This window comes from Epinephelus lanceolatus, chromosome 19 (genome assembly GCF_041903045.1).
Source record: "Epinephelus lanceolatus isolate andai-2023 chromosome 19, ASM4190304v1, whole genome shotgun sequence".
NCBI lineage: Eukaryota > Metazoa > Chordata > Actinopteri > Perciformes > Serranidae > Epinephelus > Epinephelus lanceolatus.
In genome coordinates this window covers 38309364-38335277 of record NC_135752.1, presented here as the reverse complement: position 1 = coordinate 38335277, position 25914 = coordinate 38309364, and the positions used below count along the sequence as shown (strand labels likewise).

The window sequence follows — 25914 nt, the reverse complement described above, 5'->3', positions numbered from 1 at the left end:
AGAGTGGTGCTCCTAGCAACAGTTCTGTTGGGGCATGGTTTAAATGTAAATGTTCCATTCACGAGGTCGAGCAGCGTCGTCTCGTCTGCCTCCATCATGTGACAAAGACACTGTGGCCTTTAATAACACACCATGGAATACACTTCATCAGCGTTAATGTTTTTATGCTTTTTTTTCCTGTGATGAATTATTTGAAATTGATGCTTTGTTTTGGCAGGCCTAATTATTATTATTATTATTATTATTATTATTATTATTATTTTTATTTTACTATCAGCGCTCTTACCTACATCACTGCTTTTTTGCTAAAGGCTGAGGGTGTTTCCACGTTTTCAAAATCTGCATAACAGCCCGTTTAAAAGCATTTATTTCAGTTTCCAGTTTCTCATGTTGTCATTCATTTGGACTCGTGTCTGTGTCCGCCAGATGGACATCAGTCTAGTATTCACTCTCTTTCACTGCTCTGTTTTTGGTCTCCACCAACTCCTGAGGGAAATATCTGTCTCTTCAGCTGCTAAATGCTCCACGATGTTCATTAGCTACTAGTCTCTTATTGTGTCTGTGCTGTTTGCTGCTGAGCAGGTAGTGTGCTGCAGCTGTTTACAGCGTTTTCTCTCAAAGCAATGCAGTGAGAGAACCAGGTAGACATTGAGCTGAAACTCACTTTAAAGATCCATAAAGCTGCTGATAGCTTTGATTCTTTGGCCAGTATAACTGCATTCTACTTTATATTAAAAATGTCTTAAAACGTCCAAACTTAAACTCGGTAAACTCAGGAGAAACTGTGTTAAGATTCAGTGAACATTTCATCAGGTGAATGATATTTCGACTCACCCTGACCTGTTCTGTTTGCAGCACCAGCCAGCTTTTGACCTCGTGGGCACAGATGCAGAAACTCAGGCCCAAGAAGAGCAAAGCAGGACAAGCTTCATCCCAAACCCCCGAGCACCAAGAGCAGCCGCGCAACCTCAGAGAACCCCACAAACAAATCCCCCCCGAGAGCTCAGACCTCCAGGACCAGGTACAACTCACCAAGTGTTTATCACTGCGCTGCATCTGCAGTGTTTTTGTTTTGGATGTATGTGTGAGTTGTGGTTGTACTGATTACATTCCCTCTGCTGAATCTAATCCACTCATCTCTATTGGGTTTCAGCAGCGAGCAGCCGGGCCGTCGTCCAGCTCTTTCCCCCTGAGGAGGAGTGACAGCCTGATGTCTGAGGCATCAGGTAACAACTCACTGACTCAGACGAAACACAGCACAGCAAGGCGAGGCTAGTGTAAAGACATCACTGACATAGTGACTGTGATAGAATATAAACAATACAGGATATTACATGTTTTTATGGAAGATGAAGACCTGTTGCAGTTACCTTGAGTGACAGTGAGATGGCACTGTTGTACCACGAGGGCGTCATCATGAGGAATAAGAGCAGCTCCCTTTTTCATCCTCCTGAAACATTCCAGTCTGAATCAACAGTGTGTCCTGTCCCATAGTTTATTACCACCACATCACCTTCTGACCCTAGCCTTCCTGTGTAACCAATCTACCATTTATCTTATTTTTGTATTTTATGTATCCTGCAGTAATCAGTGTGTAGTTGCTGACATGTTGAGGCAGAGGGTACTGTCTGTAGCTCTGGTTGAGGGTGAGAGGCTGTCAGCAGATAAACAGAGATCTGTGTGGGTACATGAGACCCTAAAACAGAGGCTGGATCATGGGGAGTACCACCAGTTGGTCCAGGAGCTTCTCCTCCATCATGGACGTTTCCAGGCATATTTTAGGATGACTCAGGGGCAGTTTGACAACCTGCTGTCTATCGCAAAAAAATGAATACTAACTACAGGGAGTCCACTGGTCCTGCCAAGCGACACAGCACCACCAGTTTTGGTCTTTTCATTGGGTTTATTGACAATAAGTAAAACACATCACTAGACGTCATCCTTTGAAATGGATTCATCAGGGTGACCATTGCTGCAAGAAATAAACACGATATGTTACATACAAACTAAATATTAAATAAATAAAAGATTAAACAATACTACTCTTTTCTCCGACTTAGGCCTCACTTATTGGCGTCTGAATGAGAGCGAACTGTATCACCCCCTGCCTGACAGCTTCGACAGTGGCGCCTACCTCCTTCTGCAAGAGGCGTCCATGAGTCTGGTGAGTAACTCCTGTAGTTCACTGTTGAAACTATTAAGAAAAATCACATAAATTGAATGAAATTTAAGACATAGACTATAAAGACAGAAAACTGAAGCAGCAAAAATATAGGAATTTAAATATATTATAAAATATAAAGTAAAATTTAACACTACACTAGCAGACTGTGACATAAATGAGTATAGGAATAAAAAAAATAAGAACGGTAATTAATAAGTAAATACATTTCTAAATAAATACAGGGGAAAATAAATAAATAAGTAAATCCATTAATAAATATAAAAGTGAATCAGTAAATCCATAAATAAGTACAGGAATAAAAAATATGGAAATAAATAAATAATTGCAAAAAAATAAATATAAATATTGACAATTAAACAGGACATAAATAAATAAATATCTTAAATTTATTGTTACATTTTTGTACAACTATATTTCTGGGTTTTTTGTTTGTTTTAAGATTATTTTTGGACCCCATACAATTATATTTCTGATTATTTTAGCATTTATTTATGCATTGATCTATGTCTGTATTTATTTCTCTTTTACACATTTGTTTATTTTTTCCATATTTATGTATTTTTATTCCTGTATTTATTCCTGTATTTATTTATTAACAGATTGTTTATTCCTGTATTTATTTATACATTTATTTATTTTTTTAGTGATACCTAAGTAATTTTTGATCCTTTATGTTCAGGAGCCTCGGCTGTCCCTCAAAGAGATCTACCAGAACAAGCAGAGAACAGACTGTAAGCGTTCAGACTGGGAAAGCTCTGTCACATCCAGTCCTTCGTCACCACAGGTACGTCACACGACTCGTTGGTGATCAGTTTAGTCCTCAGCCGAGTCTCTAACCTGTACTTTGTCACTTTAGATGCTGACCTTGGACCCAGCAGCGAACCAGCGTCAGTCTGATCGTACCTCTGGCTTCACTTCGCCCTCTCACTTCAGCAGTCCTTCATTCGCCGCACCTCAGCCCCACCTGTACCCCAGAGTAGGGACCCCTGTGACCCCCGACAGCATGGTGGAGTGCAGTCCCAACCCTGGAGACACTGACTGCATCTCTGATACCTCCAGTGTCTCAGCTGCCGGGCCTTCCCCGTCTAAGGTGCAGAGCTCGTGGGGAAACCAGGCAGCAGCAGCAGCAGCAGCAGCAGCAGTGTTTACCTCCCAGGATAAGACTCAGCCCTGCTCCCACACATCCAGCCAGCAACGCAGAGCCAGTGCCCCCTTAGCCAGTGAGGAGGAGGGCAGTCACACCCACACCAGCACCCTGAAGCCTTGCTCAGCCTCTGGTGCTTCGCTGCGGCCTGCAGTCAGTCCAAACATGGAGAGAGCTTCATCACTAGAGGACCCTGTCGTTCTTTCTCTGTGAGTGTAACACACACAGGTGGCAGTATTTGTTCACACTGGGGTGCTCCTGCTTTATGAAATATAACTTTATTTAGTCAGCACTGTTCAAACACACATTTATATTTTTTTTACAGTGAAACAAGGAAGAAAAGTGAATAAAATGAATGAAGCAGAACATTTTGTTTTAAGAAACAAGGGTTGAGGTTCCTTAGCTGCTGGAGGATTTCAAGCATCTATCAGGCTCATACTGAATTAGCAGATTACATAGAAGCAGCAGTCTGACAACGCAAAGCTTTAGAAATATTGTTTTTCATTAAAAGAAGTGGTCAGCATCTTAATTACTCGGTTTTGTTGAGTCCCCCAGACGTCATCCACTCTCCACAGTGTCATTCATCTTCCTCTTTCCCTGTGTTTTTTCTGCTCAGACTGCGGCAGAACCTGAGAGAGAAGCACTCTCGACATGTGGCTGATCTGAAAGCGTATTACGAGTCTGAGATCCAAATCCTGAGAGACAAACTGAAACTCAGAGATTTGCCTCCGGATTTAGAAAAGAGCAACCAGGTCCTCACAGAGAGGTGTGTATTGTTCTTTATTTACTCTTTATCCTTTAGTTTTATCTTTGTGTTACACTCACAGAGAAAGAACAAACATGATGTATCATGTGAAACATGGAAGTAGCTACATGCCCATTAGCCCACAGCGTCATTAACAGGCGGCTCGCTCAGTGTGTGACGTGCACTTGTAGATAAAATATAGGCCTATATTAATGAAGGTTCATTAGTACGGTTTGTATTTCTCTGTAATGTAGCACAGTGTTAACAATGTTACTGATACTATTCTTTCTCACACCTTCCCACATGTAGACATTAATGGCGTCCTCCTTAACTGAGCTGTAACGTTAGCTAGCTCTGTGGTGCTAGGTGAGCTAGCAGTAGATGCACGCTTCCTTCTGCACAGTGATACAGATGGCAGGTGTAGCTCAGTAGAAAGAAAATAGTTCCTACATGAAACTGCTCACAACAAGGTCTGTGGATTATCTTGAGTAACCAGGTCATGATTTCTGGACAGAGACATTGATGTTGAGTTTTTCAAATGAATTTTTTGGCACTTTGAGCTCCACAAGCTGAGTGACATCTAGATCCATTATATTGGAGAGAAGGCAGACTTACAGATGGAGTCCTGCAGGACATTTTCCCCAGCATGACATTGTTCTTCAGTTTTGGTTCATGTAATTTAGTTTTCTAACACTGTACTGTTGTGATTATTGTTTATCCACAGGTGTAAGCACCTGGAGAAAGCTCTGGCTGAGGCCACCAGTCGCATTCAAGAACTAGAGGCAACAAATGGCTTACTGGAGAAAAAACTGGTAACTTATCTAGATTTGTTTTTATATTATTTATTTATTCATTCTTAAATTAATCAGGTTTGTTCCATTGACATAAAAGATCTCTTTTGCAAGGGAGACCTGGCCTAGAATAGCAGCAACAGAGTTTCAACAACAAATAAAATTTACATATAGATTTGAGTGATATAGAATGATTAGATAAAACAGTTGCACACTGACAGCCTGGACTCAGTAGATGTCACCGAGGTTTTAAACTCATTCAAGGGCACCATGTGTTGAAGCTTGAGATCATTTTACAGATTGTTCCAGGCTGTAGGTGCAGAGAACATAAAAGCTTTTTTTTAACCCAATTCAGTTCTGACTTTGGGCACAACAAGATTCAAAAAGTTTATATTCAAAATGGAAGATAAGTATGTAGGAATATTACCAACTATAGGTTTATAAGTAAAAACATACCAGTGCCTGAGGCAGCGTGCACATAAAGCAGGCCAATTCACTTTTGAGTATAAAGCACAGTAGTGAGTAAAAGATCCACTGTATGTGATGAATCTCAGAGCCCCATGTAGGGTTGCAACGGTATGAGATTTTCATGGTATAATAACCAGGTCAGAAAATATCGGGGTCTCACAGTATCATGGTATTACAGAATTTATAATCAGTCAGATCAGTTATTTTTGGTTGAACAAACATTTTATTACAGAAACTTGAAACATGTTTGTTAATGGAAGTTTGTGTAAAAAGTCTCCCCTTAGAAAAACACTAAAATAAAGTTGAGATTATCCGCCCAGTTACATTTCTTTTTTAATATTGTAGATAAGCAAATGTACACGGTATGATTACCTTCAACTTTTATATCACGGTATACCTCAAAACTGGTATATCACTGTAACCCTAGCCCAATGATGTCCTAATATAGCAAACATCATCTGTTATGCTTGTGTGTATGTCTCCGTAGGGATGAAAGTAATTTGTTCTTTTAAATTTATAGTTTTTGCAGGGAAATCTTGTTATTTACAAAAATATTAGGCTGCTGTCAGCCCTAGAGTGGTCTCCTTTGGTCTGAATCAGGGACTCATGTTGTTCCAAAGTTGTATAATTGCCTAGAGTTGGTTGGTGTTCTCATGGCAGCATTTACAAGAGGACCAGATCAAATGCCTTGTGTGAGAAAGCTGCTCTTGATTGTCCAGGAAGTAAAGCAAACGTTGAAGAAGAGTACACTTGCAAGATAAATGTGACACTTTCTAATGTCACAATGGAGGGACAACTACGCAGGTTGATTTTAGCGCTGCTCATCGTGGACTATATTGCTGTCATTGTTCATTTTAGTCAAAGCATACAGTTTGAAAACGAGGCGCGGCTCCAACTAGAAAACAATGTTTTGATGCATTGGATGTGCTGAATGTGCATATTAAGGCAGTACAGGAGGAGGTGCACATCAATAATCCTCCAGGACTGTAACATGCTCATGTTTAACCCAAACAATGTGTCATGTGACTGCAGTTGCTTCACATCCAGGTCGGAACAGTGGCCTTTAAATCTTTAAACCCAACTCTCTGATATCTGCCTGTAATTAACCCAGTGGGAAAAGCCTGCTGATGACAGATTAATATTTTATAACTTTGACGTTACATAAAAAAAAAAAAAAAAAAAAAAAAAAAGATTTTGTCTCCTTTTGCTTTTTAATCTGACACATCAAGGACATTTTCCTCGAGTCACTTTTAATCTATCAAACATATGCATAACATTAATATTACCCTGACTTTCTGTTGGTAGGCAGAATGGCCGGAGCGGTATGCCGTAGCAGGTGCTACTGTGAAATCGTTGCAGCAGCGCCTAGAAGAAAGCAAACGCTCGGGCAAAGAGAAGGACGCCTCGGCAGCACGTTTGAAGTCCCACATACGGCAGCTGGAGGAGTCGGTGGAGAAAGCCTGCAGGGAGGCCGACGAGAGTGAGGCGAAGAGGGAGAGGGAGTACAAGATGCTGCAAGATGTGAGTCTGAGTGAGATGTGTGACAGAATATAATCAGGATATTATATAACATCTAAAGTTCACCTTTTCACTGCAACCTTGCTACTTGACAAATACTTGAAGCAACCAGAGTAAAAAATCACTACAGAGCAGTTTAGCTCAGCTGGTTGGTTTTGGTTTGTGAGGTAAACAAAGAAACAGAGAGCTTGTTAATCACAGCAGCACAGTGCTCTTTGTCAAGAAGTGACATGCTACAGTTACAACTTTGTGTTAACAATCCCAAAGCATTAACATACAGAGAGGAACTGCAGATGTTAAAGTAGGAAAATATAGAGCACTGGTGTCAGATCAGTGCTCTGTGTTGGTAAATATCCCACACTTAGGCATCATGTCAGGATAGAGAAAAAGATGACCGGTTCATCCTTATTCCATTTGACATAACTCTGTGTCAACACTAATGTTGTTGTTGATGATTGAGGTGTCTGTTGTTTTGTTTCCTCAGCTGCTCGGAGAATATGACTCTCTGCTGAAGGAGCACGAGGGCCTGAAGGTAATGGATCTGATGTATTACGTTCTGTTTGATTATTTGATTATCATTGAAACATGTCAGACCGTTTCAGCAGTGACAAACAGAATCAGTTTTCTTCTTGACATGCCTTCATCTCTCTGTGTATCTACAGAACAACGTGGTGTCAACAGAGAACAAGCTTGTCGATGCAAATGATCAGATATTGGACCTGAAGAGGTGAGTGGATTGATTGCCGAGTGTAACACGACACTAACTGCCAATTAGGTTTGGATAATTTTATAAATTCAAATTTCTGTCCAGTGTTTTATTTTAGTTTGTTTCCAACTCTCATTTACAGTTGTTGTTATCCCCTAAATATTATATGTCGTAGTGTCTCTGGTATCTGATGACGCACATCTACCAAAAAAGTGTCTCAATCAAAGGTCACAAAGTGCAACTGTTCGCCTGTTAGCTCTTTGTGACCCTCAATGAAATCACATTTTTAATACCCACTCTTGTCTGAAGGTCACAGACTTTAAAATAGTTAAACATTTCAGGATATACACTAGGCCTAGGACGATCAGCGATCAGATCGTATATTGGCGATTGGAGGGTTGCCAGGCGATTTGCTAGATATCAAGGCGATTTTGGAAAAAAACAAACAACAACAAAAAAAAAACAGTGCTCTACTGTGCATTAAGAGATGTTTTTTGGGGGAAATGCATGACTGTCAGAGAAGCCCCGTTTACAAACAGACCTACAATCCACCTCCTCTCCTCTCCTCTCCTCTCCTCTCCTCTCCTCTCCCCTCTCTCTTCTCAGCGGAGGGTGCCTTATCAGCCCTGCGCTGACAGTGACAGGGCGCATCTCTTTGATCCGAAGTGACACAGCCTGTTTGCTCACACTTCGGGGTCGTTCAATAGAGTAATTGCAAATAAATATTGTTTTAATGTGTAACTACTGAAATGTTCACAAGGGCTTTCATAAATTCTTACAATGTTGCGGCACTGCCGCCTTTGCAGGTTAAAAGTTAATGACAGCGACTTGAAGTGAGGAGGAGCAACATGTCTCCCGCTTGTTGACACCGCTGCGCTGACAAGTCGGAGACGCTCACTTTTGCATGTGATGCAAAATATTAAAATAACGTGGTAGTGATCGACTTAAGACACGTGCCAAGGACGTAGCCCCCATGTGCCAAGGAAACTGCACCCCCCCGATCTTCTCATCTGACACTCGGCAAGAAAGTTCAAGTTCTTTACTATGATCATATACAAAACAGTCACATAGAAGCAGTCGTAGGGAATAAAAATTTTGGATCTCAGGCTCTCTTCAATAATACTAATTAAATGTGTAAAAGAAAAACAAGAAAAACAAAAGAAAATCAGAAAGTGAAAAGACCAAGAAAAAGAAAGTTAAATTGGGACAAGAAAAGAAAATCAAGAGAAAATAAGAAAAAGAAAAGATATAAAAAAAAAGTAAAATCAGAAAAAGAAAAGATAATCAAGAAAAAAAAACAGAAAATTTAATCAAAAATAGAAAAGAAAATTAAGAAAAAGAAAAGAAAATCAAGAAAAAAGAAAAGATCAGAAAAACAAAAAAAAATTAGAAAAAGAAAATCAGCAAAAATAAATTCAAGAAACAGCAAAAAATCAGAAAAAAAGAAAATTGAAAAAGAAAAGATAATCAGAAAGAGAAAAGGAAATCAAGAAAAAACAAAATAAAATAGAAAGAAAGGAAAATTTTAAAAAATCAAGAAAAGAAAAAGTCAGAAAAACAAAAACAATCTAGAAAAAACAAGAAAATCGAGAAAAAATTAAATTAAAAAAAGAAAGAAAAATTTAAAAAATGAAGAAAAAAGAAGACAGTCAAAAAACAAAAGCAATCTAGAAAAAAAATCGAGAAAAAGAAAATCAGCAAAAGAAAACAAGAAACAGAAAAGAAAATCAAAAAAAGAAGATAATCAGAAAAAGACAAGAAACTCAGACAAAGAAAAGAAAATCAAAAAAATGAAATATCAAAGAAATGTAATCAAAAATAGAAAGGAAAATCAAGAAAAATTTAAGAAAAAATCTAGAAAAACCAAAATAAAATCAAGAAAATAAAATCCGGAGCTTGAGAAACAGCGGCCATCCTCTGCAACATCTTCCTAACTATGATGATAATTCTCAAAAATGAGAATGATATTGAACACAAACTACTCTAGAAGAGCTTGTAGCAGAGATGTGACATCACAGCTGTAGTGAGGTTATTATTATCGTCATCGTCTGGCTCCAGCAGTTTAGTAAAAGAGTTGCAGTGAAGGTTTGTAGACGGCCAGGCAATCAAGATAGAGAGGATTAATCAATAGAGCCTAATGACGGTCTCTGAACGTAGATAACACCATCAGCTGACACTATGCAGCAACTTTCCATCGCAGTCTCAGCTCTGCCTGCAAATTGGCACCAGCAGAGACAGCGCCATGGACTCTGCTCTGATGAAGTGTGTCCAGTCGATTCAGCAGATTCACGGACAGATAGCAAGCCGCAGCTCGCACAACATCAATATGTGTGTCATAGGAGGGCTTTAGTACAGAAACAAATTAGCTGCAGGGAGAGCCAAGAATAAAGAGTAGATGGAGAGGTCTGCGAAACTGAAGGTGGCCTTTTATAAAGAGGGAAACCAGGAGAGGCTGCAGCGTTAAAGCAAACCGGAATATGCATCCATTTCAATAAGAATGTATTACATTTAGCCGACTTTAAAGCTCAGACACAATCCAGGAAGGATGCACAAATTAGGACGTGACATGAGGATCCTTCCAGGCTCTCTATCAGTCAAAGAGTCAAACACAGAGTCAATGTTACACCATCAGAATGTAAACCACAGTAAGGTATGTGAGACCTTTCCAGCTTCAGGGTCTGATAGAGTCGCTGCAGGAGATGTGTAAGGACTGTCACTAAGGCCTGTCACATTAAAACAGGAGACACAAATTAGAGGCAGATCATGACAGCAGAGGGAAGGTATAATAATCCACAGGAGACAGAGTGCGGAGCTTTGGGGTCATTTTTCTCCTCTGTAGAGAGAGGAAGGTTTTCAGTGAGGCAACATTGACTTATGAGTGAGAACACCTCAGGATGATTTGAGCACACAGATCTGTGCTGTATTTTTATACCTGTATATTGTATTTTTACAGCACAAACTTTAATGTCAGACTAAACTGAACCTAAAAAGAAAGACAAAGAAAAAAAAATTACACATAAATCGTGAGAATAATAGATAAAAATTTACATGAGGTCATGCAGAGACAGATACTTCTCACACATGCAGTCAGTCGCTACTTTATTAGCAAGCAAGCCAAAATGTATTCATGTAGCACGTTTAATTTCAGTTGGAAGCACAATGTGCTGCACAATGCGTGAGCTACCACAGAAGTTGCAGCCAAAAACACCATGTGGATATTGGAAAGCTACATTAGGTACATCCCTGCTGTGTCACTTTTCATTTCTTTGTTTGTGTCTCTATAATTCTTACATTATGTTGAATTAGTTCATCTTTTTGACTACCACGTATATAAAGAACATTAAGTCACCTGTCTCTCTGTAGCTGTAAATCATGTGGCCATGTGTCATCTCTGTCTGTCCCCCTCAGAATAATCTCCAAACTGGAGTCTCAGGTGAAGCAGCTGGAGCACGAGAACCAGGCCAGGGCGCGTTATTCTTCCCACAGTAACACACAACCTTCCGGGGCTGGGTAAGCATCTCATATCTACACTAGGTGTTATAGGCTGATTATATTTGTGGCTTATGCATGTTAGATACATACAGTGTCTAATCTGTACATCACATATCCTGTGTTCTCCTTTGAGTAAAAAAGAAAAAAAGAAATCAGGTACAAGAATGAAGAAACTAATATTTAATATTTTGTAGTTTAATGATTGCTCCCACAGTTTCTTATTATTCCGTTGGAAACCTGTTTAAAGTCACTGTTTTATCACAGGCAGATGTTTAAAACTGACTAACAGCCAGGCAGCAGCAGCCATCAGCTACACAACACAAGATCCACAGACTTTGAACAACAAAGCACACAAGCTTCCCTGCTACAGTTTCCTTCTTATCTGACGAACAAACATGAACACATGTCTTTTCCTAAACCAATTAAACACTCACAGGGGAAAAGTGCTCTGCTGACGCCGTTTTGTAGGCTAGATAGCTAATTAGCTGTTCAGCTACAGCACATTAAACTATGGAGAATGGAGGCTGCCAAAATCAAAAATAAATACATATATAGAAGACTTGACAAATAAATTAATATGCTATTTAATTTATAAAATATTTTAAAAAAATAAATGAAGACATTTATTTTGATGAAATGAAATGTGAGATAAGTTAATATTTCTGTTATAATTTTCTCCTTTATTTATTTATTTAGCGTTATATTGATTCCCCAAGTTATTTACTATCGTATAAAATTTTCTATTTATTTTTATTAATTTTTTAATTGATTTATTTTTGCATTTATTTATTTATTTTTTTACATTTATTTTTACATTTTTCTTAAATTTGTATTTAAATTTATTTATTTATTTATATATTATGTATTATTTCCCCCTTCTGTTTGTCCTCTTATTAATTTTCCCGAACTTACTTATTCATGTATTATTTACTTATTTTCCTCTATTATTATTATATATTAATAGGGGAATTAAAACAAAGATAAATAAATTAAGAAGCAAAGTAACACTGAAATATGAATTTATGTCACATTTTATCAGTTAATCAATGCCTACATTTATTTTTTAATTTTATTCTTATTTTTTGGTATGGCTTGTTGAGACATTTATATGTTTTTGATTCTTCTTGCATATGTCACTGTGTCTGTTAATTCTGGTGTGGTCTTTATTCTTAAATACTACTAACAACACGCTGTCTGCACGACATGAAGGCTACAAACTCGTTCTCCAGCCACTGATCGTAAAATTAAAAAAAAAACAACTATTAACTATTTATTTTGACTGCAGAAATGGATGCTCAAATGTAGATCTGCTCTTAACACGTCCACAGTCTTTTCCACCATCCCGACCTGCTGCTGTCGCCCAGTAAAGGCAAAGTAGAGCCTGACGTCACCCGCAGGAAGTCCCCTTGTCCTCCATCTGACCAGCTGAGCAGCGGCAGAAAATCCCCATTCCCTCAAACCAACCAGTCGAGTCTCCACAAGAAGTCCCAGTATCCATCAAATGATAAGTCATCAGGAACTGGGAGCTCTGTGGACACGTCTTCAGCTGGTGGGAGCTGGAGGTACGTCTTTTTGTTGTTGTTGATGTTTACTTAACCAAACTTAGTGAAGATTTCAGGTGACTTAACCGAGATCCTGTTCTGCTCTGCAGGTGTGCGTCTCCACCAGAGTGTGAACAGTCTCTGCCTCAGCACAGGCACCAGGAGCAGAGCCAGCGGGAGGCCGCTCGTAGAGACGGGTCATGTTCCCTGACGCCCATGATGAGGGCCCTGATAGAGCTGGAGGAGACCAGAGCCACAGAGAGCCGGGCCCCCTGTAAGAACAGCCCCACCACCCACAGTATGACTCACACTCACTCACTGGTTAATGCTTAAAACTCATGTCTCATCTTCTTTCCTCCAACTTTTTACGTGAACATGTAACAATGAGATAACAAAACACTTGAAATAATACGCCAACATTCTGTAAAAGAAATCCCAATTTGAACAAACAACTTTCCCGAAGTCTGCACACCGTGACTTATGCAGGAAATATGAATTAACTCACTGATGCTTTGGACCGAGCCCCTCCTTTTCATCAGACTTTACTACATAAGACTAATTAATAAAACAACCAGTGAGTTCAGGAGAAGCTGTTCAAACTTTTACAATAGCAGCACAAGAAAATTCACAATCAATAAAAAAGTTTGCCCCAGAAACTTCACCAAAAACATATCAAGGAAAAACCCTCATTTAAACCACCAGAATATATATATTAAAAAAAAAAAAGAAAATCAATCCACAGTCTGCCTCCACGTTTGGACATATTGACCACCTCTTTGCCCAAGTATTGATTTTTAAGTTCTTTATTTCAGCCAACTTTTGGTTAGAACCCAAAGTTTAAGTTTGCAGTTTTTTGCAAACGTTTTGAGACAAGAATTTAGATGAAAATTAAAAGTGAACGCTGGTATTTTTCAACCTGGACTGTATATTCCAATGTTTTAGTGTCTGAGTGACGAATGGGAGCAACATTTTTTTTAAGTTAGTCCAGTGTTGAGAGAGAGCGCTGCAGCTGACAGCAGCAAAACAGGCTGCAGTGTGACCACCTGGAGCAGGTACACCCCGTCAATTTGGCACTGAGAGGCTCAGATTGTTTTTATGAGTGGAAAAGACACCACAGAGAAGTGAAAGGTTATTCCGTACCTTTTGTTTGTTGCCTTCTGTTTTGTGTCCATTTAGATTAGCGTAATATTGGGGCGTCGGTGGCTTAGTTTAGATGTGCCGAGCTGCACTAGAGATGGACCCTCTCAGGAGTAGGTCCAAAAGCCGTCCTCAAGCAGGTAGCGGTGGCGTTTCGCCCACTGCAGCCAACCCCCAACAACCCCACTTCTTCCTAAAAAAAAGTTGTGAGACTCTCCTCCCCACTGTCTGCAGGAGACCAGAGAGAAAGGTGTCTTTAAAAGTCTCTGGGCCGAATTCACAAAGAATGAACTGCGGCCGCTGATAGCACCTTGAATTGCACTTCACTTGCACCCGCAGTTTGCTCCGTCTTAACGTCCTGTTAACAAAGGATATTGCGCTAATGATATACCAGCGCAAACACGGCCACAAAGTTTGGCAGCTGAGTGCAGTTTGCCCCTGATTTCCCCCTGATGGCAATAAGCCCCATGGCATGGCATGGTAAGTGTTTGGCAAAGTACTGAATACTGTATACCCTCATAGTGATGTCTGCTGGTGAGTCAGTCTAACAGTGTCGGATGGGTTGAGGCTGTGGATTTGACCAAGTTTGACCACTTTATCACTATTTCCTCTCACTTGTAGCTGTTTTTTCGTTATCTTTTGAATTTAATATGAATTATGGAACCGTTTTTGTTCACGTTTGTTTCCCCTGTTTCGTAAAATAAATTATTGAAAGTTGCTTTTGAAGTGCGTGACAGAAGTGCGTTTTGAGAACGACGGCAGACTGTCACCTGTTCAACGCATCAGTATCTTCGGATGCCATTAAAGTAATAATGATTATAATAATAATGTCAAAGTATTATTTACAGACTGATTTAACAGACGATCGCTGCTGCCACGATCACTGGAAAGTCTGGGCGAGAGGTTTCCACAGAGGAGCGCCCAGTTTGCACCAGCTTTCTAAAGACGTTATTTACTTCACTCAAACTGCGTGTGGCTGTTAGCGCTGGTGTTAGTGAATTAGACATTGTTTATCAATGAGGCTCATTTGCATAGAAAGGGACGATTTTTGCGCCAAATATATGCATATTACCTCATTTAAATACACGCAAATAACACCATTTCACCCTCTGCGCGTGCTTTGTGAATTAGACGGTATCTGTTTGCTCCATTTTTACCGGTTTAGCGGCCGCAAAACCCACGCAATCCTTTTGTGAATTCGGCCCTCTGTGTGTTCAGCTCTCAGTACGTCTGTGGCTTCTAACTGAATCTCTGTGGTTTGGAGTTTAGTTTCTCTCCTGTGTCCTATTTTTGCTTTGTTTTACCAGCCAGGGACTGCGTTGTAGTTGCTGATGTAAAGTGCAGGCTGCAGCTTGCAGAGCAGAAATGGCGGCTTCTGACGCAACAAGCGCTAACTCTAATGTTAGCTGAATAAACACAGCAATAAGTGAAGTTATTGTAGAAATAGAGCCAATAACAACAATTTAACAAGAACAAGAGTATACACCCAGGGGCGTCGGTGGCTTAGTGGTTAGAGCAGGTGCCCCGTTTACAGCGGCTGTGTCCTCGCTGCAGCGGCCCAAGTTCGATTGTGGCTTGCAGCCCTTTGCTGCATGTCATTCCCCGCCCCCTCTCTCTCTACCCCCTTCACACTTAACTGTCCTGTCGGTTAAAGGCAAAAAGCTGGAAAAAATTATCTTAACTCTGCACCCTTGGAGTTTCTTTGAGGAAAAGACGGTTTCCTTGTTCTTTCCACTGGATTTGGCAAAAGCTTGATTTTATCAACTGGCTCTGTTGGTGAAGAAGTAGATGTTCCCTGGTGTTAGTTACACCAATTGGCTGAAGGAGTTTGTCTGTCAAGACGAGTACTCTCGCCCACTGAAAGTGTTTGGGGTGGTCCCAAGTCCAGACTGATGGAGAGAGCAAGAGAGTGTTGAGCTCACATCATCAGAGTGGTCTTACCAGGTTAAGATATGCCTTTTGTACTCAAACACCACAGACTATTTCTGGCACTCCTGTCTCCAGCTCTCACCAATGTGTCCACAAGTCACCTCTCATGAGTTTTCAGAACGAGACTTCTCGTTAGCGAGACTTTGACACGTAACAGACCAAAAAACAGTTAGAGGTTAAAAAAAATAATTTCTCTGTAGTGTCCTCAAAATAACAATCTGAGCCTATTAGAGGCAACAACAAACACTTTTATTGGACGTAAATTGACGGGGTGAACCTACTCCACGTGGGTACATTGCAGCCTGTTTCTCTGCTGCTGGCTGCAGCTCTCTCTCAATACTGGACCAATTTTTAAAAACTGTTCGCATTAGTCACTTAGCACCAAAAACATTGGAAGTAGGGTTCAGGTTGAAAAACGCTGAATTTACCCTTTGAACAAAAGTATTTGCCACTGAGGCCACTGAAATGAAACCGCCTGGGTGTCATGGAGGTCGTTCAAAGAGGGGGGAAGTGACCGACTGTTCCCTGCAGCACCAGCAGGAGAAGAAGGGAACAACGGCTGCAATCAGTTTCACAGTGTGTGACTTTTGTGAAGTTCCAATCAGGACTTATTCTACATTTGTCAATCACAGCAAAGTCTGACATGTTTCTTGGTCTAACTGAGGGAACAGTTACGTTTAAAAAGAGACAACGACAGTAACGACCGACTAACAGTCAAAACGTAAAAGAAATTAAAATTATTATCGCATAAGACAAAGAAAAATAGTGAAGTCCTTACAACTGACAGGCTCTGATTGGTCTAATTCTATTTTTCTTTTCTTTATTGTTTGTATTGTTTTGATGAATTGGGATTAAATAATAAAGCATCACAGGATCAACAGAAAATCAGTTATTGTCTGATTGTAATTATAGGCTGATCAAACACCCTGATTACTAAAATCTTTGTGATTTTTTTTTTTTTATACAGCACACACAAGGACTTGATCCTGATTCTGTCCATGTGCTGCACGTTTCTGAGCTGGACCTCATCACGTCCGTGTGCTTTCTCTCTGCAGGGGTCGGCAATCAGAGGACCACGGTCGGGTTTGTGGAGCGGAAACACAAAGAGGTGATTCAGGAGCGAGCAGGGCTGCAGGCGGACAGGGAGGCGGTTAAACATGGAGGAGTCGTCATGGCACGAGCTGAGCGAGGAGGAGGAGGAGGAGGAGGAGGAGGAGGAGGGGTGAAAAAAGCTGCAGCTCTGCTGAGAGCTCAGAGGAGTCTGTCTCCAGAGGGCCACAGATCCTCCTCACTGCCTCCTCCAGAACATCGAAACAGACCCACCACGACACCCAGTATGTCCTCACTGGCTACACACACTCACCTGTCGACCAAGTCTTTAATGTACATGGTGTTTGGCTCAGTCATGGTTTCAATGTGAACTGTAAACGTTTCAGAAGTAAAATGGCAGCATGTCATCATTGGCAGTTGTGACAGAGCCAGATGCTGTGTACATGAACCATAACTCTACTTCTCTGTAAATTAATTAAAGGCCTTTTTTACTGGATGAACAAAGCTGATTGAAACCAACTGCAGATGTGCTGTCAGATCTGTGACATGTTTCTTCTTTACATTTTGGACAGACGAAACACAAGAATTGAAAATTAATGACGAACGATACACACAGACGGCGCCACAGATTTTCATATAATGATATTAGTAAACTCTTAGCCAACTAACTCCACGGCATCAAGTTGTGATTCATACTTAGCAAAAAATCCACTATATATATTTATATAGAGAGACTTAGACTGTAAATAATTTAACCCAACCCAATAACTTCTTAACCTTTTAATAAAAGCAAGATGATTATATATTTCTACATCACTGTAACTCTCTGGAGAATGTAGTTTTTAATTAATGTTGCCTCAGTGTATTAAAGTTTTAATTAATGATGTTCTATTCTCTTCCATCCAGCAAAGAGAGGAACTTTAATCATGCCCATGTCTGCAAAGTCCAGTCCGAAACGCTGCCCCACTGAGAACTACTCCACCGCTTTTGGTCACATGATGCCCAGAGAGGAACACCTGCACAAAAGGTGAGCGACACACGAGGAATAATTCCACACCAAGGGACTTAATCGCTTTGTTTACGAGAGTTAGACGAGAAGATGGATACCACTCTCATGTCTGTGCAGTGAGCATGGAGTTAGTCAGGAGACAATTAGCTTAGCTTAGCATAAAGACTGGAAGCAGGGGGAACAGTTAGCCTGGCTCTGTCTGAAGTATAACTATCCCTCCAGCTGCTTTGGCTGCAACCAGGATCCTAGAAAAAGTAAGTAGCTTCTCTTCTCCTAGCTTGTTAAAATTCAGTCTAAGCATGAACTGAACTATAAACAGCACAGCGAGGCAGAACTGCAGCTTTATCTACATTACGTTGGAGAAAATGGTTTACAAAATCACATTTTGTCTGTCTACAGGATCGATGGACAAGTTGACCAGAGGCGTCATTCGTTCCACAGCAGCAGTCCCCGGAAGAAACTCCACTTTACGTCCGCAGACAGAGAAGATGGTAAGATATTCAAGCTCTAACAAATGTGTAAGGGTTAATGCCCGACGAGGTGTCCATTATCAGGAATTAATGGACGACGCAGGAGGCTTGCGTTGGACAGTTGCTTCCGCGAAGTCCATTAATTCCTGATAATGGACACCTCGAAGGACATTAACCCGCTTATACCATGGTCACTTACCAAAGAAATGAATATTTAATCAATTATTTATGCTTTAATGTGTTTTACAGTTAAAATCAAGAGTTTTTCACAAGCCACAGCTGAGCGGACTATTTAATCTCTGTAGTTCACAGGTGTTGCCATGGAAACCCGCTGTGGCCGCAGCATAGAGAGCATAGCGACTCTGATCAGTGAAGGGAAGTGAGATGATGGCTAAACGTTACGTGATATTATTCAGAAGATGATTATTTCAGAAAGCCAGTGCACTTCTTACTGCTCGTGTGTTACAGATACTGGTGGTCAGAGGATGACGTGCAAAAAAACCTTGAGATATTACTTTCATGATTCATTGGCGTTCATTTATAGGCCCAAGAAAATTTGTTTCAAATAATCATCATCCAAATAGTAGGCTAGTCAAAATCGTTTTAAATTGCAATAAATAATTCATGAGCATATAGTAGTCGAGATTAAATCATATAAACACATTAACAAATTAACGATTGTTTTCTATTTAAAATTAAATGCTACATTACCATTAATAGTGACATTTTAAAGTGATATGGGTATGTCCATCATAGTGGCATTTGAAGGACGGAGATTGACAGATTGAGCACTGCTTGTTGGGACATTTGGAGACGACAACATGTTGCTCCAGTCTTGTCTCTCCTGCGCTGACGGAGCCCAGTAAGCCTGCAGGCTGCTCTCACACCGATGCCTGGTCATGATCTGACGAGTTTCCAGGTGTCTCATCTTCTAAATTATTTAATTCTTCTGGTGTCACCTCCTTGTGCCGTTTCTTCCTTTTCTTTTCATTCTCTATCCTCTCTTCTTCTGCATCCCAGTCATCAAATTTATCAAATTCACCAAATAAATTAAATGAAACGATAAAATCACTCATGATGCCCGTTGTAATCCATTGCCTCTGCTCTGAGTCTCCGTTGCTATAGTTACAAACTAGCAGTTAAGCCAGCGCAATAATTTAGAACCTGTCATCAGGCAATTTGACCGGAACGTCTTTTTAGCTGTCCTATAACACCTTTTAACGGACACCCTGCAGCCAATCAGAATTGAGTATTCACCCAGACCATGGTATAAATATCAGTTCTTCACCCTGTGTTACCTTGAATTCATGAAGAAAACTCTTATTCTTGCACGACTCCATGGTGAACAAACTGCTTTATCCAAAGGTGTTTCTAATATTTTGCCCCCCTTTCATCTACATACAGTACAGGCCAAAAGTTTGGACACACCTTCTCATTCAATGCGTTTTCTTTATTTTCATGACTATTTACATTGTAGATTCTCACTGAAGGCATCAAAACTATGAATGAACACATGTGGAGTTATGTACTTAACAAAAAAAGGTGAAATAACTGAAAACATGTTTTATATTCTAGTTTCTTCAAAATAGCCACCCTTTGCTCTGATTACTGCTTTGCACACTCTTGGCATTCTCTCCATGAGCTTCAAGAGGTAGTCACCTGAAATGGTTTCCACTTCACAGGTGTGCCTTATCAGGGTTAATTAGTGGAATTTCTTGCTTTATCAATGGGGTTGGGACCATCAGTTGTGTTGTGCAGAAGTCAGGTTAATACACAGCCGACAGCCCTATTGGACAACTGTTAAAATTCATATTATGGCAAGAACCAATCAGCTAACTAAAGAAAAACGAGTGGCCATCATTACTTTAAGAAATGAAGGTCAGTCAGTCCGGAAAATTGCAAAAACTTTAAATGTGTCCCCAAGTGGAGTCGCAAAAACCATCAAGCGCTACAACGAAACTGGCACACATGAGGACCGACCCAGGAAAGGAAGACCAAGAGTCACCTCTGCTTCTGAGGATAAGTTCATCCGAGTCACCAGCCTCAGAAATGGCAAGTTAACAGCAGCTCAGATCAGAGACCAGATGAATGCCACACAGAGTTCTAGCAGCAGACCCATCTCTAGAACAACTGTTAAGAGGAGACTGCGCCAATCAGGCCTTCATGGTCAAATAGCTGCTAGGAAACCACTGCTAAGGAGAGGCAACAAGCAGAAGAGATTTGTTTGGGCCAAGAAACACAAGGAATGGACATTAGACCAGTGGAAATCTGTGCTTTGGTCTGATGAGTCCAAATTTGAGATCTTTGGTTCCAACCGCCGTGTCTTTGTGAGACGCAGAAAAGGTGAACGGATGGATTCCACATGCCTGGTTCCCACTGTGAAGCATGGAGGAGGAGGTGTGATGGTGTGGGGGTGTTTTGCTGGTGACACTGTTGGGGATTTATTCAAAATTGAAGGCACACTGAACCAGCATGGCTACCACAGCATCCTGCAGCGACATGCCATCCCATCCAGTTTGCGTTTAGTTGGACCATCATTTATTTTTCAACAGGACAATGACCCCAAACACACCTCCAGGCTGTGTAAGGGCTATTTGACCAAGAAGGAGAGTGATGGAGTGCTGCGGCAGATGACCTGGCCTCCACAGTCACCGGACCTGAACCCAATCCAGATGGTCTGGGGTGAGCTGGACCGCAGAGTGAAGGCAAAGGGGCCAACAAGTGCTAAACACCTCTGGGAACTCCTTCAAGACTGTTGGAAAACCATTTCAGGTGACTACCTCTTGAAGCTCATGGAGAGAATGCCAAGAGTGTGCAAAGCAGTAATCAGAGCAAAGGGTGGCTATTTTGAAGAAACTAGAATATAAAACATGTTTTCAGTTATTTCACCTTTTTTTGTTAAGTACATAACTCCACATGTGTTCATTCATAGTTTTGATGCCTTCAGTGAGAATCTACAATGTAAATAGTCATGAAAATAAAGAAAACGCATTGAATGAGAAGGTGTGTCCAAACTTTTGGCCTGTATTGTATATGTGGTGGAAGAGAAGGTGCATCTAACAAAGCGGCCACTGAGTGTAAAGGTAGATTCATACTTGTGCGTCAGCTCTATGCAGAGCCTACGCTGTTTTGAGCATTTATACTTGTGCGGTGGTGTGTCTGTGTCACTCTGCAGTTACACCTCCAAACACTAGTTGGCGGCGGAGTTTCTGTGAAGTGCTGTAAAGTTTAGTTGATTCTAAACACACATTAAACACACATTAAACATGGCTTGATAGAGACCATTTCAAACACAAATCAGCTTCACTATAACTCGCAGCATTCACAGACAAACACTTTTTCCCCACAAATACAACATGCTAACGTTATTAGCACAAGCCTATGGCATTTTACATTGTATAAATTAGCCTAGCAGCTAACAGAGATTTCCTCTGCTCATATGAAGCCAGGATAAATCACACACAAGACTTAAAATGCTATTTTAGTGGAGGCTTTATTGTCTTCACAATTTATTGTTTCTTATCTGTGAAATTAAAGTAAATCAAAGCTTTGTTTCCACTGAGGGAAATGGTTTCAGCTTACAGAGACAGACAGGAGGTCTGCGTCACTGTGATGTGTAGTTACATTTCTGGGGAGGTGCACGTCAGGCTACAGTGTAATGTACGGTGTCGATTTGACACAGAAGCATAAATCCAGCTTAAGTGTCCTACATGAGACTCTTACGTCTTCCTCTCCCTCAGACCTCCAGCAGCCAGAGTCCACGGGCAGTGTGAACCCTCTGGAGGGAAACTCCCAGCTGGGCTGGGAGGAGCAGGGAGCCTGCAGTGGAGCTGAGCTGCAGGACTCGTGTGAGGACTCGGCTCCACTTCTCCTGGACAGACTCCACTCGCTGGCTGAAGCCGAGAAACTGTTTGACGAGCTGACGCAGGAGAAACTGCAGGTGAGTGTGTGTGAGACGAGCTGACTCGTCACATCACACACTGCGTCGTTTCCACCTGTCAACCAGGACATTTCTTATTCACTCAGCAGAGGACATTTAGTGTTTAAGGAGGCGCGTACCTCCGACACTCGGGCCACAGCAGTACGACTGTAATCCCCACCTGACCTCTTATGTAACTCAGACTTCATTGTTTTTATGCTGCTTCTAAATGACTTCTATTTTTAGGACGTCCATGTCCACATCCCCCTTAACCCCTCCCTCTGCCCTGGTCATACAGGGACATCTGCCTCCCCATTTACACACACACACACACACTAATCTGATGAGTTCAGTCAAAGTGTTTCAACCAGTCATGTGCTGGTCGTTGCATCAATGTAATTTTTGTTGTTAATAAATGATTAACCTTTATTTGTGTGTGTGTGTGTGTGTGTGTGTGTGTGTGTGTGTGTGTGTCTGTCTGTCTGTCTGTGTGTGTCAGATTGAGGCAGCTTTGAGCCGGATGCCTGGAGCAGGCGGCAGAGTGACTCTACAGACCAGGTTAGATGAGGTAAGACATAAGATATTGATCATGTTCATATCATTTTTTTCCATGTTCATTTGTGATTACAGCTGAAATATTAGTAGATTATTTGTAATATTTTAAGCAAAAACACCCAAATTTCACTTGTTCCAGTTTCTCTAATGTGAAGATTTGCTGCTCCCACTCAGGCAGCAAGGATTACTTTCAGTTGTGATTAATGTGGTCAGGGGAACTACAAAGTCAGTAGGATTCATCCTCTGGGGATCATGAATATCTGATCCAAATATTACTTCAGTCCACTTAATAAGTGTTGAAATATGTTCAGTCTAGCCCAAAGTGAGGGACTGACCAACTCAGCTTTATTTAGTTATGCAATTATTTAGCCAAATGAAAACAACACAGAAAAAAAATAAAGAAAATAAAAAATACTATAAATTATACATAAAAACATTTAAATACATTGAGCAAAACTATAAATGACAACAATAAGATAATAAAATGTTAAAATTCAATTAACCTTGCACCGATTTATCAGCAGTGCTCGGAATCGGGCCGGTTTTCACGTGATCGGCCATGACCTGCGACCAGCCGGTCAGTCTAAAATATGCCGATTTAAAACGCCGGTCAAATTCCCGCCGCACCGCATGATTGACATCGTGTAACATCAGCAGCGCACACACACGCACATGTGCAACTCACGGCTTGGGTGATGTGAGGAAGTGAAACACGGGCGGCTTATCACCTTAAACATTTCACGCACACACATCAAAAGAGAGAAAGTTGTTAATTGTCCGTGTTAAACTGAACGGTGGAGCTCTCACTGCTGCACTGTGCCGCTTGAAGGCGCGTGTCTGTGCGCTTACTGGCGGGCGTGTCCTAAAGACCTGTGTGAATTTTCCACAGGAGATATTTTTACTTTTTTGTCTATTCAAGAAATTACCCACAAACGCTCTACACCAAGAAATATTATTTTATTTATCCATGTTTTTATTTATGTATGCCTTTCTTACTTATTTATTTTAATACTGTACCTGAAGTTATATTTGGGCAAAAAGGAAAATGTTTCTTAACCTGTGTCACTGTTTTTGGTTTGTTTGTTTGTTTGTTTGTTTGTTTGTTTGAGATGATGATTGAAAAGCTGGTTGTATCTTGGTTAAAAATGTTCTAATAAAGACAAGATATAAAATATTGCAATATCTTGTGTGCTGTAAAGTGGTTTGAAACAAATGAAATTGGAATCGGCTGTCCAAACACTCGGAAATCGGGATCGGCCCAAAAAATTGTAATCGGTGCAAGTCTAAATTCAATAAATAAAAGTCAATACATTTAAATATACATTAGGGATGAAAATATAGTTTAAAAAAATAATGATTAAACTCAAAAAACTAACGCTGAAGTGCAGCCTGCAACGAGCTGCCGTGTAGTGACTGGAAAGGTGCAGCGGCTGCAACCGTTAGATCCATTCATTCTCATTCAGGGCGCCCTATTTAAACTGCTGTGGCCTGCCTCCTGTTGGTGCTTCCTCTGCAGGCCACTGTGCAACCTGCCTCCACCCCAGCTCCTCCTTTTCATGCTGTGTCTGACTTAATGTCATTTCTGTTTGTCATTGATGCTGCTCTGTTCTGTTCCTGGGGGGTCTTTGCTCCTGCTCTCCCTGCCTTAGGCTTTCCATGTAGGCGCATGGAAGGGCAGAGAGGTTTGTTTTCTGCCTTGAGGCTTTCCATGTAGGCGCATGGAAGAGACTTTCCGCGTAGGCCCAAGGAAAGGCAGAGGCCCCAGAACAGAGCCATACTACCAAATATAATATTGCAAATGGAAATAAAGTTTTCTTTGACTAAAGTGTTCCTGACTGAAATGTAATTATCGTGGTGAGCTGCATTTTGCTTCTGCTTGGTGTGTTTTTTGCATTAAGTCTGTAACATTACTCCAAAAAAAAAACAAAACATATTTAAAAGATAGGTCTTTACTTTCCCTTTAAAAACTGGAAAGAATGCTAGTGTGGCTAAAAAGCAGCAAATCTTCACATTTGAGAAGCTGGAATCAGAGAATTTTGGACTTTTTTTGCTTCATAAATGAATGAAATAATTATTACAGTAGTTTCCAGTTAATGTCCTGCCCTTGTGTCCTGCTCAGGTGGCCTTAGAGAATCGTCTGGAGAGACTGAATCGTGAGCTGGGATCCATCCGCATGACTCTGAAGAGATTCCACGTCCTCCGCTCCTCTGCCAACATATAGCAATGTCTGTCTTTTTACATCACAGTGTAGATGCTACAACTTTAGTGTCTTGGTTTTATACACTGCACTGATTGTCTCTCTGTGCCATGAGTCCATCTGTACAGTAACTCATCTTTTTATACGTATTACTCTGGGATATTTTTTATATGTCTGAAAGATATTGCAATTTTATGAGTCTATTTTTAGAAATACACAGATTTGTAAAGTCATTTACTTTTTTAGTCACAGAAATATTAATATGATATGTTTTACTCGCCATATTCAGGTGCAGATTTTTAAAATCTGCTATGTGAATGATCAAAAAGATTTTCCAGCAGAGACATTCATCCACTTGGGAAATATCACTGCCATTTTTGTTCATGTGTTGATGGATATTTTTTAACATGACTTCAAATGTATTTATTTTATGTTTTTATATGTATTTTACACTTTTATTTCTTTCACAAATTTTTTTTTGTATTTGTTTTGGGCCAAATTTATCGAACTTGAAGGAAATGTTTGTTTACTTGAATCAAATCGCCTTTTTTCCTTCGTTTACTTTCCATTACTGCTCGTCACTTTCTTTGCTTTACGTTCCATATTCGCTAACAGGACTGGACGCTCCGGATCAGAGCCACTTGTAAAATCCAAACCAGCACACTTTTTCAGCAAACACACACATTTTCAAACAGCCGGTTGTTTCTCCTTCAGCGATGCTTGTGCATGGAATTTCTTGCACTGCTTCCTTTTGCCATGCAGTTTTACTACCAGACATGATCTTCACTGGAACTATAATGTTGTTGTTGCACAATAAATGAAGCTTTTTTTTTTTGATAACTAGAAGTGTTGCTCCTCTTATTATGAATGACTGGTTGATTATTCCCACAGTAAAACAGTCCAGGGATTCTGACGAAACATGTCACACATTAATAGGTGAATTCTTTTGGTCAAAAATTAAGCTATAACTATAAAGGAATTACATTGTAAAATAATTTGTTTTATAGGATTAAATGTGTATACTGATTCTATAAAACACCTTGTCCTGAACCAAGTTT

At 40.4% G+C, this 25914-nt stretch overlaps 1 protein-coding gene across 3 annotated transcripts in view; it reads left to right on the top strand.

The window, feature by feature from the left end:
• Nucleotides 1–25705, top strand: part of mphosph9 (M-phase phosphoprotein 9) — a 36265-nt gene extending 10560 nt beyond the window's left edge. The window contains exons 6-24 of one of the 3 annotated variants that reach the window (XM_033647092.2): nt 856–1021; nt 1157–1226; nt 2061–2164; nt 2865–2969; nt 3042–3538; nt 3946–4095; nt 4799–4886; nt 6639–6854; nt 7336–7383; nt 7514–7578; nt 10966–11067; nt 12378–12611; nt 12701–12888; nt 16712–16990; nt 17613–17733; nt 18115–18206; nt 21926–22125; nt 22604–22672; nt 24779–25705. In XM_033647092.2, coding sequence (XP_033502983.2) covers nt 856–1021; nt 1157–1226; nt 2061–2164; nt 2865–2969; nt 3042–3538; nt 3946–4095; nt 4799–4886; nt 6639–6854; nt 7336–7383; nt 7514–7578; nt 10966–11067; nt 12378–12611; nt 12701–12888; nt 16712–16990; nt 17613–17733; nt 18115–18206; nt 21926–22125; nt 22604–22672; nt 24779–24880 — 2896 coding nt within the window. In that variant the 3' untranslated portion in view covers nt 24881–25705. Of the gene's footprint in view, nt 1–855; nt 1022–1153; nt 1227–2060; nt 2165–2864; nt 2970–3041; nt 3539–3945; nt 4096–4798; nt 4887–6638; nt 6855–7335; nt 7384–7513; nt 7579–10965; nt 11068–12377; nt 12612–12700; nt 12889–16711; nt 16991–17612; nt 17734–18114; nt 18207–21925; nt 22126–22603; nt 22673–24778 lie in introns of all 3 variants that reach the window. The other 2 variants (XM_033647093.2, XM_033647091.2) reach the window with 2 other exon arrangements.
• Nucleotides 25706–25914: the final 209 nt, after the last annotated feature.